This window comes from Sinohyriopsis cumingii, chromosome 9 (genome assembly GCF_028554795.1).
Source record: "Sinohyriopsis cumingii isolate HCF-2022 chromosome 9, ASM2855479v2, whole genome shotgun sequence".
In the NCBI taxonomy this organism is placed as follows: domain Eukaryota; kingdom Metazoa; phylum Mollusca; class Bivalvia; order Unionida; family Unionidae; genus Sinohyriopsis; species Sinohyriopsis cumingii.
The window spans coordinates 71,607,606-71,621,230 of record NC_142969.1 but is presented as its reverse complement, the minus strand read 5'-3'; the positions used below and the strand labels follow the sequence as shown (position 1 = coordinate 71,621,230).

The following is a 13,625-nucleotide window of genomic DNA, read 5'->3' as shown; positions in this document are numbered from 1 at the left end:
GATTTACCACATTATTATTTAGGACCAGCCAAAAATTACAAGAAGTCTGCTAGTGAAAACCCCTTATTGATAACACCATCCATTCAATAGGATTAGTAATAACCTAATATTTTCAAGATGGCTGCCATGGAGGCCATACTGCACATTAAATCAGTACTATTTTCATTTAGGACTAACTAGACATAATAGGAATTCTTTCACTAAAAACGTCATACTGATATGACCATCCATTCACGAGGAGTAACAATTATCATATTTTGAAGATGGCTGCCATGGTGGGTATGTTGCACATTAAATCAGCACTAGACATAATAGGAATTAAAAAACCCATGCTGATATGACGATCCATTCAGGAAGAGGAACAATAACAAGGTTTTCAAAATGGCCACAGTGATGGCAACATTAGATCATGATCGTTTTATTTAGAACCAGCTAGACATGATAACTACACCATATGACCAACCACATGACCAACCACACGATATGACCAACCACAAGATATGACCTACCACACGATATGACCAACCATAAAGGAGTAGCAATAAGAAGAATTTCAATAATAACCTAGACATATAAATACTTCATGAAAGGTCGAAATTGTGGATAAAGGCCATATCTAAATAGAAATATGAAAATCGAGTATATATTTTAAAAAATGATTTGAGAATAACTGATGATGTAACATTTCTGATAGTCCTAACATACCTAAAATTCTGCTTTGCTTTATTGTTTAACTGAAGAACTAACTTCCAAACTGACATTATTTTATCTTGAAAAAACTGGAGGTCTTCACTGCACACATAAGTGAAATCTGTGTTATTGTGGGTTTAACACCATTTGGAAGTCTTCAATGAACACGTTAAATGAAATATATGTAATGATGGGATAACATATTAATTCAAACATTGTTTGATACCTTTTCAACTTCCTCTCCATCTCTAATGCTTCCAAGCCACTTCATGCCCTCTGACATCTGTTGAACTTTGCCCTCCAGAACAGCTTGAGTAGCCTCTCTTTTCTTTAAGTCTTCATTAAGAGTTCTCTCCCTTTCATTTTTAAGGCTTAGTTCTTCTTGTACACATCTAAGCTCTGATGCTAGCTGTGACTTTTGTTGCTCTAACTCAACTACACTCCTCTGAAGCTGTGCCATTTCCCCTGTCTTCCCTTCCAGAACCTGGAAGAGTTAGTAAGAATAGAGCTGAATGGCACAAGATTATTATTATACCTCTAAATATAATATGTAAACTTAATATTCTATAAAAGTCCCACACAATGATGAAACCTCACAGAAAAGGCTTTCTTTAGGTGGTATGATTGGCATGTGTTCAATGTCTGACTGAAATATATCCATACTTCATCTCCACTGTCTCCCCTGCTATTTACAGTGGGGCCAAGAATGCATGATTTAATATTGTATACTCAATGAGACAATTTCAGTACAGAAACACATTATTTTGTAATAAATGGGTTCAAGATTACAAGTTTTGAGATTCAATGAACGTCATTTGCAGTCCATTTTCTCAAAGATCTATTTTTCATACTGAGTGACTGGTGTGAAATAAATCTACCATATTAATTGTCCACTCTCATCTTTATCAAAAAATACCTGCAGCACATTTGTCACTGCCTTATATGTGAATTATCTCCAATTTAGTTCAGTACAGGTTCTTTATGTGGCAAACATTTTTGAGTTTTAGGGTTTTTCATGTGTTGATGAAGGGATTGGTGTAACTTTATGAATGAAGAATCTGTTTTCTCAGCCAAGTCTCCATTCCTTGACAAGTTTAAAAATTAATGTTAATGGTTAAGGAGTTTTATTTTGATAGCAGGTGTCTTCAAAATTAACAGGTAAATCCTTAACCCTAGCTGTAGCCAAAACCTTAGTGCTACCTTAATTAGCATATGTGGGATTCCTTTTTCTGAGTTTAATTTCATTCCTGAAATTGATTGATATTTCTATTATGACTGCATTAAGAACTTTCAAGGGAAGAAAGTATGTTTATAATTCAGACCTGCTAACTAAATGAAAACTGAATCTGGGACAGGGTTTCACAGGATGGTTTTGAAGTGCGGAATGACACTGTATGTATCCTCTTTCAAAATGGATTAAATACATGTAAATTCTTCAGTGTATTCCTTTAAGTAGTGGACTTTGCAACTTTTGTTGCTTGCTTAGATTAATATCTAAACCATGTTCACCAAAAACTTGAAAAAGCCTACGGAGAACAGTGATGTATCTGGGTCAAAATTATATAGTTTGGTTTAGCAAAAATTATTTATAATGTTGAAAATTGCAAGTTTTAGGGATCTTCATGTGTTGCCAGGGTGCAGGGTTGGAAGGAGGAGGAGGTAACTAAAAGTAGTAATCACAGCAAAAGATAAGTAAATCATTGCAAATATTTTTACTGATTCAGTGTCTCAATTCTCTGATGAATTTGAGAATGAATACATGTTGATGAGTTTTATAGCAGGTTACTTGAAAGGTAAGAGGATTCATCCACAGCCCTAACAAATGTTTTAGCACTATCTTAAATTTGCATCTTCTGTAGACTGGCCCATCATTTTTGTCTCAAACTGGCCCATTAGTTTTGTCCCAATTTGGCCAATTAGTTTTGTCTTAAACTGACCCATTAGTTTTGTCCCATTTTTGGGGTTCTTTAGTTTTATCCCAAACTGGCTCATTAGTTTTGTCCCAAACTGGCTATTAGTTTTGTCCAAATTCGGCCCATTAGTTTTGTCCCAAATTGGCCCACTAGTTATGTCCCAAACTTGCCTACTAGGTTTGTCCCAAACTGGCCCAATAGTTATGTCCCAATTCAGACCATTAGTTTCGTCCCAAACTGACCCATTAGTTTTGTCTTAAAATGACCAATATAATAACGATCAAACCTCTCTACATTAACACATCTGTGCAGTGGCCTAACTTTACAGTTCCAGCAGTGGCCAGTTTAGGTTCATGGTACTGATGTATGGTACCTTAACAGCTTGTAATTAAAGCAACCAAAATATTAACATAAGTGTATAGTAACAATAATGTATTTACAAATGGTATCATTTAAATATGTAAAAGTTATTAAAATAACAAAACAATCTATATTAACATAATAATTCAGAACATTTATAAACCAGTTATTAAGATTAAGTATTATCACCCATGATACATCATATTTTCAATTTTTCAATACCTGGTCCAATCTTTCCCTCATATGTGTTATTTCAGCCTGGGTCTGGTCATATTCTGTGGACAGTGTTTTAAGTTTTGCTTCGGTCTCACTCAGACTGGTTTGCAGACTGGAGATTGTGGACTGTGCTTCTGTAAAATGAGACTGGTGCTCTGTTATCATGCTTTCATACTGACTTTTCTGACTGGTCCACTCTTTCTGTCTAGCCTCCGCCTCAACTGTCTCTTTGTTGTATCTGTCAATATTGTGGATCTAAACGTCAGTAAAATGATGGAATAGGCAGAGATTTGAAACTGAGCACAGCTGATTCTCAAAACATCAAGTACATGTTAACAATGTGGGACACTATAATGATCTTTCACGCCTCAGCAAATGTGCATTCTTAGCCTGAGTAAAGAAAGCAGAAATAGGTTGCATCGGAACTGAAATTTTGTAATCCCGATTTAAAAGCTTTGTTTTAATAAAACCTAATTATTCTGCTACAATATTCGTTCCAATATAAGTATTCAACATATGCAGCTTATACATAAAAACTCACATAAAAGTTCTTTTAACTACATTAAAGGAAAGATTTTTTTGAAATCTAATAAAGAAATATAGTATGATAATTTACATTTTATGGTTGGTAGCAACTGCAAATTTACTTTCTTCTTCATTTTACATCAGATATTCTAGTTAAGAAAAAAGCTTGCAAATTTGTCAAGACTCAAGTTCTGTGTTATTGCAGTCTCTCAAACATACAGGTTAAAATAATAATAATAATAATAATAATACAAATTTCAAACACATACAAATGGATGAACACAGCAATAACTATTGAATTTTAAGTTTCTGACTACTATAATAAAACCACATACACTGGACAAATCAGTACTAATCACTGGTTATCTTCAACTGTAGAGTTCTTTTTGCTGAACAATTATTCTCTTTCTTCACTGTTTTATGCTACTTTCCATATTACATCAAATACATCTCACTGTATACCATCTCCTGGAGGTTTAATTCAATATTAATGTTCATGTATTCTGTACAGCTTACGGTGACTCCATCATACAAACAACACATATGAAGTACATTTCAAATCTGTTGAACATTTTTGGAACTACATACATAATACATTCTGTTGCAGCTGACGCAAAGTAATTTTCATTTCTCACACACAAAATTCACTTCATTTACTGTCCAGGTGATGTGATTTACTACAGTAACTGTGGTTATGTCTTACTCTGTTTTTGTGCAAGTTAGTCACAGTGTACTATTTCCTGGAGACTTAATTTACCTTCTGTGTCTCTTGCTATGTAATTCCTTTATATCACTGTATTTATTTATTTATTTATTTATTTATTTAAATAATACTGTTTATGTGTTTAGCACTGTTTATAGTGACTCTTTCTGTCATATACACATAGACACACATACAACATGCATACGTATACATACACATACTTTTGCCTCCTATCAAAAAATTTTGAACTACACTTATAAAACATTATTCATTCTTTTTCATCAGGCACTTCCAATTTCTAAAATTGACAATTTTCCACCTTCTGGTGACTTAGTTTATTTCATTCTTTTTTTATAAATATTTGTCCATTTAAAGATTAAAACATGAAGTGTTTCAGCACATTATGAGTGTCAAAAGTCACAAATGTAATTATTGTTCTGTCTAAAGACAAAACTGGTTTATTTATTTATTTGGGAAATCCCATTAAATTAAGGCAAGACTGGTTAACAGTTTTATTTCTTTGGGAAATCCCATTTAAACTAAGGCAAACTGAAATACAACTACAGCTATATTACAATGTAGTATGATAAAAAGGGAAACAACCCTTCTATCATTTGTTTCTGGAATAAGAATGAGCCCATTTTAAGTGTATCCATACTGGCATGGAATTGTTGTATTGATTGAAAGCCATTCTGGAAAGCTATTCCTATTTTTAAAATGCTGATTTCATTTATCATCCATCAATATGTGTTTTGCACTTGTTTTCTCAGTTTGCATTTATATTTTTATTTATATTGTTTTGTTTTCTCTGTTTCAATTGATCATTTCTTTTGCATTTGCTTTATAATTACATTTGTTTTGTGTTAATTTTCCAATCATTCTTCATTCCATTTTCTTTCCAAAGATAAAATTTCCCATTTCAGTGTAAGATCTCACTTCAACACAGCATTTAGTGCAATTCAACCTGTATTCCCTATACAAGACTATTTGAAAATAAGATCATTAGAACAAAGGTTCTTGGGAACACAACATCTGTTTCAACAATAACAGGGCAATGATAAATTTTCTCAATTGCTATTCATATAAAACTGTCACTATGCTTTGCTTTCAACCACAATGATAATCACCAACAAAAATAATTCTCCTCATAAAACCACACTTGAGCATAACTTAACTTTGGTTTATCTTTTCCATTATCTATGACCTGAGGTAAATACCTTTTCTCCAGATCTCGAAATTCAGCCTGTAATTCTTTGTATTGCCTCTGAACTTCATGATATTGGTTTTCCCACATGTGCATTTCTCCTCGCATTTCCCCTCGCATCTCAGCCACAGACTGCTGGAATGATATTTTCTGAATCTCAAGTGAGTCAATCTTATCCTCAAGGTCAGCTTTTGTAATTTCCACATTGGAAAGATCCATGGACAGTTGATCTATTTCATTCATATATGATCCTGTAGTGCTCTCCTGAAAAATTGTATATTTAGAGAACTTTGTATCTTTGAGTAATTTATGTAGCAAGCTCTTCCATTTTCTTGGAATAGAATCTACACCATCAGAGTAGGTTATTATAAAACCAATAATTCAATTATTCAGTGTCTCAATACTTATGGAACAAAACAGGAACTAAATTACCCTGCCCATTTGTGTATGACTGTCGACATGCATGGTTGGATGCAAGGGCAATAGAACCATGCTGACCAAATGTTCATGGCTGCCCAGATCATTTTCCAAGTATGGGTATACAAATCGATGGCAAGTCCACTCAAGTTAAAAAATTAACTCTGCTCCCAAAGGAGCTGCCCTTCTTACATATCCTTTCAACAAACTTGGAATGCATAGCTTAAACTATACACACTACTATGTAACTCCACCTACACTCTAAATATTCAGAGATGGATATAGATCATTTGGAAAAATGGCAGGTTTTGTTAGATGTACAGAACTGTATTCTAGTGTAGGGTAGAAATGTGACAGTATCGGATGAGAGCCCGCATATATCAGGAACAAAGGACATTCTGATTCAGACATTAATTCATAAGCAACCTTCAGGGAAGATCCTGTTACCAGGAAAACTAATGTATTCAGTATAATATCTGAATTGTGCATTCGAACAAATAAATTTGACAATTTTGTGAGGTTGTTGTTGTTATTGTAGGATTTAATGCCATTTTTCAGCACAGAATAGGCAATACATGGCAGCCAGTATAAATGGTGGAGGAAGAACCTGGGAAAACCCCAGAAACAACTACCGACCCACAAGAAGCTACTGGCACATTAGACAAATCCAAGATTCAAACCCACGCAGACAGGGTTTAGATGGCAGTGTACTGTAACGGCGAGCACTTTAGACCACTCGGCCACTCGAGGCCTCTTTGTGCAGTTAAAAGCTCATAGAATTAAATGCATGTTGTACATGATGGAAGTGTTAACTGCATTTTACTCCAAATACACTGTATAGTGACCTCATTTATAAAGCAGTACATTTGACAGGCCCACATCATCTACTCTATTTAAATCCAGAAACACTGTATAGAGAAAGAGTCTTCTCTGTTCGTTCTATAAATAGGCTTATTATCATTACTACTAAAAACAGGGCCCCGAGTGGCCGAGTGGTCTAAAGCGCTCTCCGTTATGGATCACTGCCATCTCACCTCTGTCTGTGTGGGTTCAAGTCCAGGATTCGGCAAATGTGGATATGTGAGAAAGCAAGCCAGTAGCTTCTTGTGGGTCGGTGGTTCTTCCCAGGGTTTTGCCGGGTTCTTCCTCCACCAGTAATACTGGCCGCCATACACAGCCTATCGTGTGCTGAAAAATGGCGTTAAACCCACAACAACAATAACAACTAAAAACAGGCATACTATTATTAGCACTAAAAACAGGCATACTATTATTAGTACTAAAAATGGGCATACAGTGGAACCCCGCTATAACGCGCCCCGCCATAACGCGAATTCGGATATAACGCGGTCGTAGCATGGCTCCCGAAATTTCGTATATTCATTCACACATGGAGAAAAAAATTTTGGAGAAAAGTAAAAAAAAACAAAACAAGAAATTAACTTCATTTTGGGCATGAGATTAGTTGTGACTTTTAAAATAATATGATCGTGGCATGGTTCCTGAAATTTGAAATTCATTTACGTGTATTTTTATCGGACCGTGAAAATATTTGTTTAACGTACGAGAAATAGTGTGTAAAACGTTTATTATAATTTGGTGGAAGAATTCGCGTATGACTTTTAATAATAAACGATCGGAACTTAACAATTTATCCAGGTTCTTTAAGTGATTTTGGAGAAGTGATCGTGTATGAATTCTAAAATAATATGATATATATAACGTACGAGAAATAGTGTGTACAACGCTTGGCTTCTGAAATTTATCAATTTGAACAGGTTGTGGTGAAGCTCCGTATTCTACTCTAGAAGAGAAAACTGGTTTCATTAGGTTTTTGAATTGTTAAGCCGAAGTAAACATTATTGGAAGTGTTACTTATTACGGATCCATGAATAAAGCCAGTAAATCGTCTTTGTGATTGTCTTCCATGAATTCTGTATACAGTCATTGCTCAAACAATAGCTGACATGGGCTTCTTATTTAACTGCAATCACAGCCAAGCAGCAGACAAAGCTGTGGTTGATACAAGAGTCGCACAATTTAATAAACATCAAAGGACGAAAGCCGCCAACATGTATGCTGTGCTTGGCGGTGTGATCAAACAACAAACAGTTGAAAGTAAATAATATCCACTTTATTATCTGTAAATTAAAAGGGTACGAAATTGTACATCCGTTCAGCTTAATTTTGTTTTATATAAAAAGTGATTCGTAACCATTGCAGGCCTTCATTACTTAGTTATCGAGCTTTATCTGTGTACCTTGTTTGCTTATATAAAAAAATATTTTACTGTTATGGAAAAGCAAGTTCAAAAATGCAAGTCGTTTTCTGCTAAAGAGAAACTGTATGCCCTAGATCAACTAAAGAAGGGCAAACAACAAACTCAGCTTGCCAGAGATCTAGGAATCAGCAAGTCCACTTTGCGAGGGTGGAAAACAGATGAAGGAAAGCTCCGTAGTCTACCCAACATTCTTGAAGAGGAAACTGGTTTACAGCGTAAAAGGGTTAAGTTAGCTAATGACAATGTCCTAGATTCAGCTTTGTACCAATGGTTTGTACAAGCTCGCTCAGAAGGTGTTCCAATTTCTGGCCCAATTCTGAAAGCCCAAGCAGAGAAATTTGATCGCCGTATCAATGGAGATGATTCCAAATTTAAGGCGAGTAATGGCTGGCTAGACAGATTCAAGAAAAGGCACGCTATCAGCCAAGTTCTTGTGTCTGGGGAAATCCGCTCCGCTGACAAAGAGGCTGCCAATTCCTACCCGATTGGGCTTAAAAAGTTGCTGGAGGACGGTTGCTACACAGCCGACCAAGTTTACAACTGCGATGAGACTGGTTTATGTTATAAAATGTTACCCGATCGCACCCTTGCAACCAAGACTGACAGTCACAAACGAGAAGATTTCAAGAAGAGGAAGGACAGAGTGACTCTCTTATTTTGTGTTAACAAGTCTGGCAGCCACAAAGTCAGACCTCTGATGATTGGAAAATCGAAAGCTCCCAGATGTTTTCATCATGTAAATATGAAGGCACTTCCATTTCAGTACACTAACAGCAAGAATGCTTGGATGAATAGCTCCATATTTGACGACTGGTTTCACAAAACATTCGTTCCAGATGTTCGGGCTCATTTACAAAAACTCAAGCTGGAGGAAAAAGCTCTCCTCCTGCTGGATAATTGCCCTGCCCACCCCCCAGCGGAAAATCTTGTCAGCAGTGATGGCAAGATCAAAGTTTCGTACCTCCCGAAAAACACTACGTCAGAAATCCAGTCACTTGACCAAGGCATAATTTCTGTATTTAAACAAAATTATCGCCGTGAAATGATAAAGGGAATGGTAGCAGATAATAACGCATCCGTCGACACATCATTGGCATTACTCAACTTAAAAGAAGTATGTCACCTTGGAGGTAAAGCCTGGGATGCTATCACTGCACGCTGTATTGAACGATGCTGGATAAAGGGTCTTGGGCCAGCTTTTACGCCCTCGACACAAAATGATAGTGACGATGAGCTTGAATTTACAGGATTCACTGAAGACGACGTACGTTTAGCAGAAGAAGCACTCAAAAAATACGAGCACAGTCATCATGATATCCTTAACTGGTATTCAGTAGATGACATCTGCCCTATATACGAACACATATCAGATGACGAAATTGTTACAAATGTCAGCAGGAAGAATGAAGCTGCACAATCAGAACCTGAAACCAGTGACGATAATGATAACGATGACGATGGCACCCCAACTCCCCCACCAAAAGTGTCTGAAGCAGTAGTACATTTAGAAGCAAGTTTAAGGTGGCTGGAAACACAAGATGTTGACAGCGTCAAAGTCCTTCAATTAAGAAACATTCTTGACTTTGCTAGAACCCAACAGTTCGCGGCAAAGAAGCAAACGTCATTGGATATATTTTTCAAGAAATGATGAAATTTAAATTTGGAACCACACTGACTTTGCACTTTGCGCAACGATTAATTTAGCAGTTTTCACATGTTTCTTTTGAGGTTTACAAAATCTGAAATAAAAGTTATTTGCACGCTGAAATCATGCGTTGATTGTTAATTATTCTTGCAGTTGTCGCATATGATAAAATTTTAGCGGTATGAAATTTGTACAGACACCGTATGTAGACCCGGGAATAGCTGCATGCAATGACCGTACGATATCAGATGGCAAGTAAATGGTTTCAATATTTTGTTCATCCTATATTTTACACGACGAATTCAGACTATTACAAAATTATTGAATATTTTAAATCTGTACGATTTTCAATGAAATTACATCCATTATGGATGAACTGCATGCCACGACGGCACGGTAGCATACGGTGTTGATACACTTTTCACGATATAGCGATAGTCTGGTATTATCGGTCAATCTGTATTATCGTTCAAACAAATAAAAATCAGTAAATGTTTTTAATGCACAGTAATAACCTATAAATATATTAGCCATCGATTATTTTGAATATATCTTAATTAATGCATTCCAGTTAATATTCATCTGATGATAAGCCGACTTTTGATCATTGTACATGTATACACGTATATGTTCTCGGAAAAAAAGTTAAATATTGTAAAACCCCGCATTAACGCGACCCCACTTTTAACGCGATCCGATTTTATGGACCCCGATCATCGCGTTATAGCGGGGTTCCACTGTACTATTATTAAAATAGGCATACTATCGTTATTGCTATAAACAGGCATACTATTAATAGTAATGTAGTACTATAAATAGGCATATTATTATTAGTACTATAAACAGGCATATTATTATTAATACTATAAATAGGCATACTATTATTAGTACTATAAACAGGCATATTATTAATAGTACTATAAACAGACATACTATCATTAGTACTATAAACAGGCATACTATTATCAGTACTATAAACAGACATACTATTATTAGTACTATAAACAGACATACTATTATTAGTACTATAAACAGGCATACTATTATCAGTACTATAAACAGGCATATTATTATTAGTACTATAAACAGGCGTATTATTATTAGTACTATAAATAGGCATATTATTAGTAGTACTATAAATAGGCATATTATTATTAGTACTATAAACAGGCATACTATTATTAGTACTATAAACAGACATACTATCATTAGTACTATAAACAGGCATACCATTATCAGTACTATAAACAGGCATATTATTATTAGTACTATAAACAGGAATATTATTATTAGCACTATAAACAGGAATATTATTATTAGTACTATAAATAGGCCTATTATAAATAGTACTATAAACAGGAATATTATTATTAGCACAATAAACAAGCACAATATTATTAGTACTATAAATAGACCTATTATTACTAGTACTATAAACAGGCATATTATTATTAGCACTATAAACAGGCACAATATTACTAGTACTATAAATAGGCCTACTATTGTTAGTACTATAGGGGGCCCCGAGTGGCCAAGTGGTCTAAAGCGCTCTCCATTACGGATCACTGCCATCTCACCGCTGTCTGCGGCGGTTCAAGTCTCGGATTCAGCCAATGAAGGTATGTGAGAAACCTTGCCAGTAGCTTCTTGTGGGTCGGTGGTTCTTTATGGGGTTTTCCCCGTGTTCTTCCTCCACCATTATTACTGGCCGCCATGTATATCCTATCGTGTGCTGAAATATGTCATTAAACCCCACAACAACAACAACATTAGTACTATAAACAGGCATACTGTTATTAGGACTATAAACAGGAATACTATTATTAGTATTATACTATTATTAGTATTATAAACAGGCAAACTATCATTAGTACTGCAAACAGGAATACTATTATTAGTACTGTAAACAGGCATACTAATATTAGTACTATAAACTGGCAAACTATCATAAGTGCTTTAAATATCATTGAAAAGTATGGAGACAATTATGATATGAAATACTCCAAATTTACATTTGTGTGAATGAATTTTCATGGTTTGCTAAACATTTTATTTTAATGGTATATCAAATTCAACATATGCCTGTGATGAACTAATCTGGTGTTTTTTGACACAGCAACACAAGTAGGTTATTTAGTACTGAGACAAATGGACATAAAATGCCTTACCCACCATGGTAGCCATCCCATACCAGATCTGATGCTAGGACTCAAACTTGTACAATTTTGGACTCAAATCAAGCATGATAACCACTAAGCCACGACAGTTCCTGCAGGTGAGTGTATCAGTTTATTCTACATCCTTAAGCCTGCAGGAGGTAGCCCTGACACCATTCTTATTGTATTGAGATACATCATTCCTCATGGCATCTACTGAAATTGTAGCTTTTATCAACCATGAAATCTGCAAAAATGTATGTCTCACAAATAAAAGTAAATTTCCATTTGTATGTCAGTTAAATGCTATGTACTGTATCTACATCAACGTCCTACATATAAAAAGTCATTTATCTTCTGGCAATGAAGACAACTGAATTTATGCTTATTGTTTCAATGAAAGAGGAAAACACTCAGTAGGTACTTAGGAATGTATTTAATCTTACCATTCCGGTGCTAGCTAAGCTGCTCACACTATTTGTCCTGGACCGGATGGACACATTCCAAGAATACTGACGATCCAAGTTCTTTCTAAAGTGACAAATAAGAATACAAAAATAAACATGAGGTGAAAATCTGTCAAACTGATACAGCTAAAGTGTAGAATTTTCAATAAAAATCAACAGCTAGCTGAATTCTTTATTGTCATTAGTTCTGGCAATTTACTTCTTCCAAAAAACCTATATTGCAAACAGAATTTGCCATTGCATGTTTCATACATTTCCCCACCTGTCTAGAATCTAATCAAAACAAGAATCTGACAGGCAAGTGTAGAGACAGGTGGAGAGCCGAAAAGGTATGTAAGGCAGGATTTATACATTTAGATTAAGGGACACTAATTCAATATGAAAACTAGATTTAAAACCCTTTTAGCCCATATGAATCCAATGTGGGTCTGATATCATGTAAATGGTTTTCAAAATAATTTAACAGTTGTCCAATTCAAAAAGCAGGCCTGTGTAGTCTTGTAAGAACACAAACTATGTAAACTATCTTCCAAACTATGCATAGAACTCACTCAAAGTAAAACACATTAGTATTTCTGGATCAAGTGTGATACAAATCTGATCAGAAATAGGGTAGCTATAAATCTCACTAATATACATGGACCTCATCACTGTATCATGCTCATCCACACCCTGATGATTTAAGCCTATTTACCAAATTTAATCAAAACTGGATCAAAAATGTCTCTGGAGTGCTAGCAAACTGAACCAATCACACACAAGATCACCTCATAAATATACATGGGTCCCATACATTATCAAACTCCTGCTAGATTTTGAGTTTTAAGTCTATATTAAATATTTGATCAAAATCAGACAAAAATATGGCTTCCAGAGTCATCAAGTTCAGCAAATCAGATGAAATTTCACCTTAACAATATGCAATAATCTCACTATATAATCAGAGTAATCCAAGAATTTCATAACAATAGTCCATATTTCAAGTATGATCAAAATCAAATTGGAGATGTGGCTTCCAGACTGGTAATGAGCCCATACAACTAAATAC

The 13,625-nt window shown here is 35.1% G+C and overlaps 1 protein-coding gene across 4 annotated transcripts in view; it reads right to left on the bottom strand.

Moving 5' to 3' along the window:
- The window catches only part of LOC149792003 (uncharacterized), a 105,410-nt gene that overhangs the window by 58,830 nt on the left and 32,955 nt on the right, over nt 1-13,625 (bottom strand). For all 4 annotated transcript variants that reach the window (XM_089970497.1, XM_089970499.1, XM_089970500.1 and 1 more), the window contains exons 7-10: nt 12,557-12,641; nt 5,625-5,875; nt 3,186-3,417; nt 917-1,174 (exon numbers count right to left, since the gene is read on the bottom strand). In XM_089970497.1, the coding sequence (XP_089826623.1) occupies nt 917-1,174; nt 3,186-3,417; nt 5,625-5,875; nt 12,557-12,641 (826 nt within the window). The remainder of the gene's footprint in view (nt 1-916; nt 1,175-3,185; nt 3,418-5,624; nt 5,876-12,556; nt 12,642-13,625) is intronic.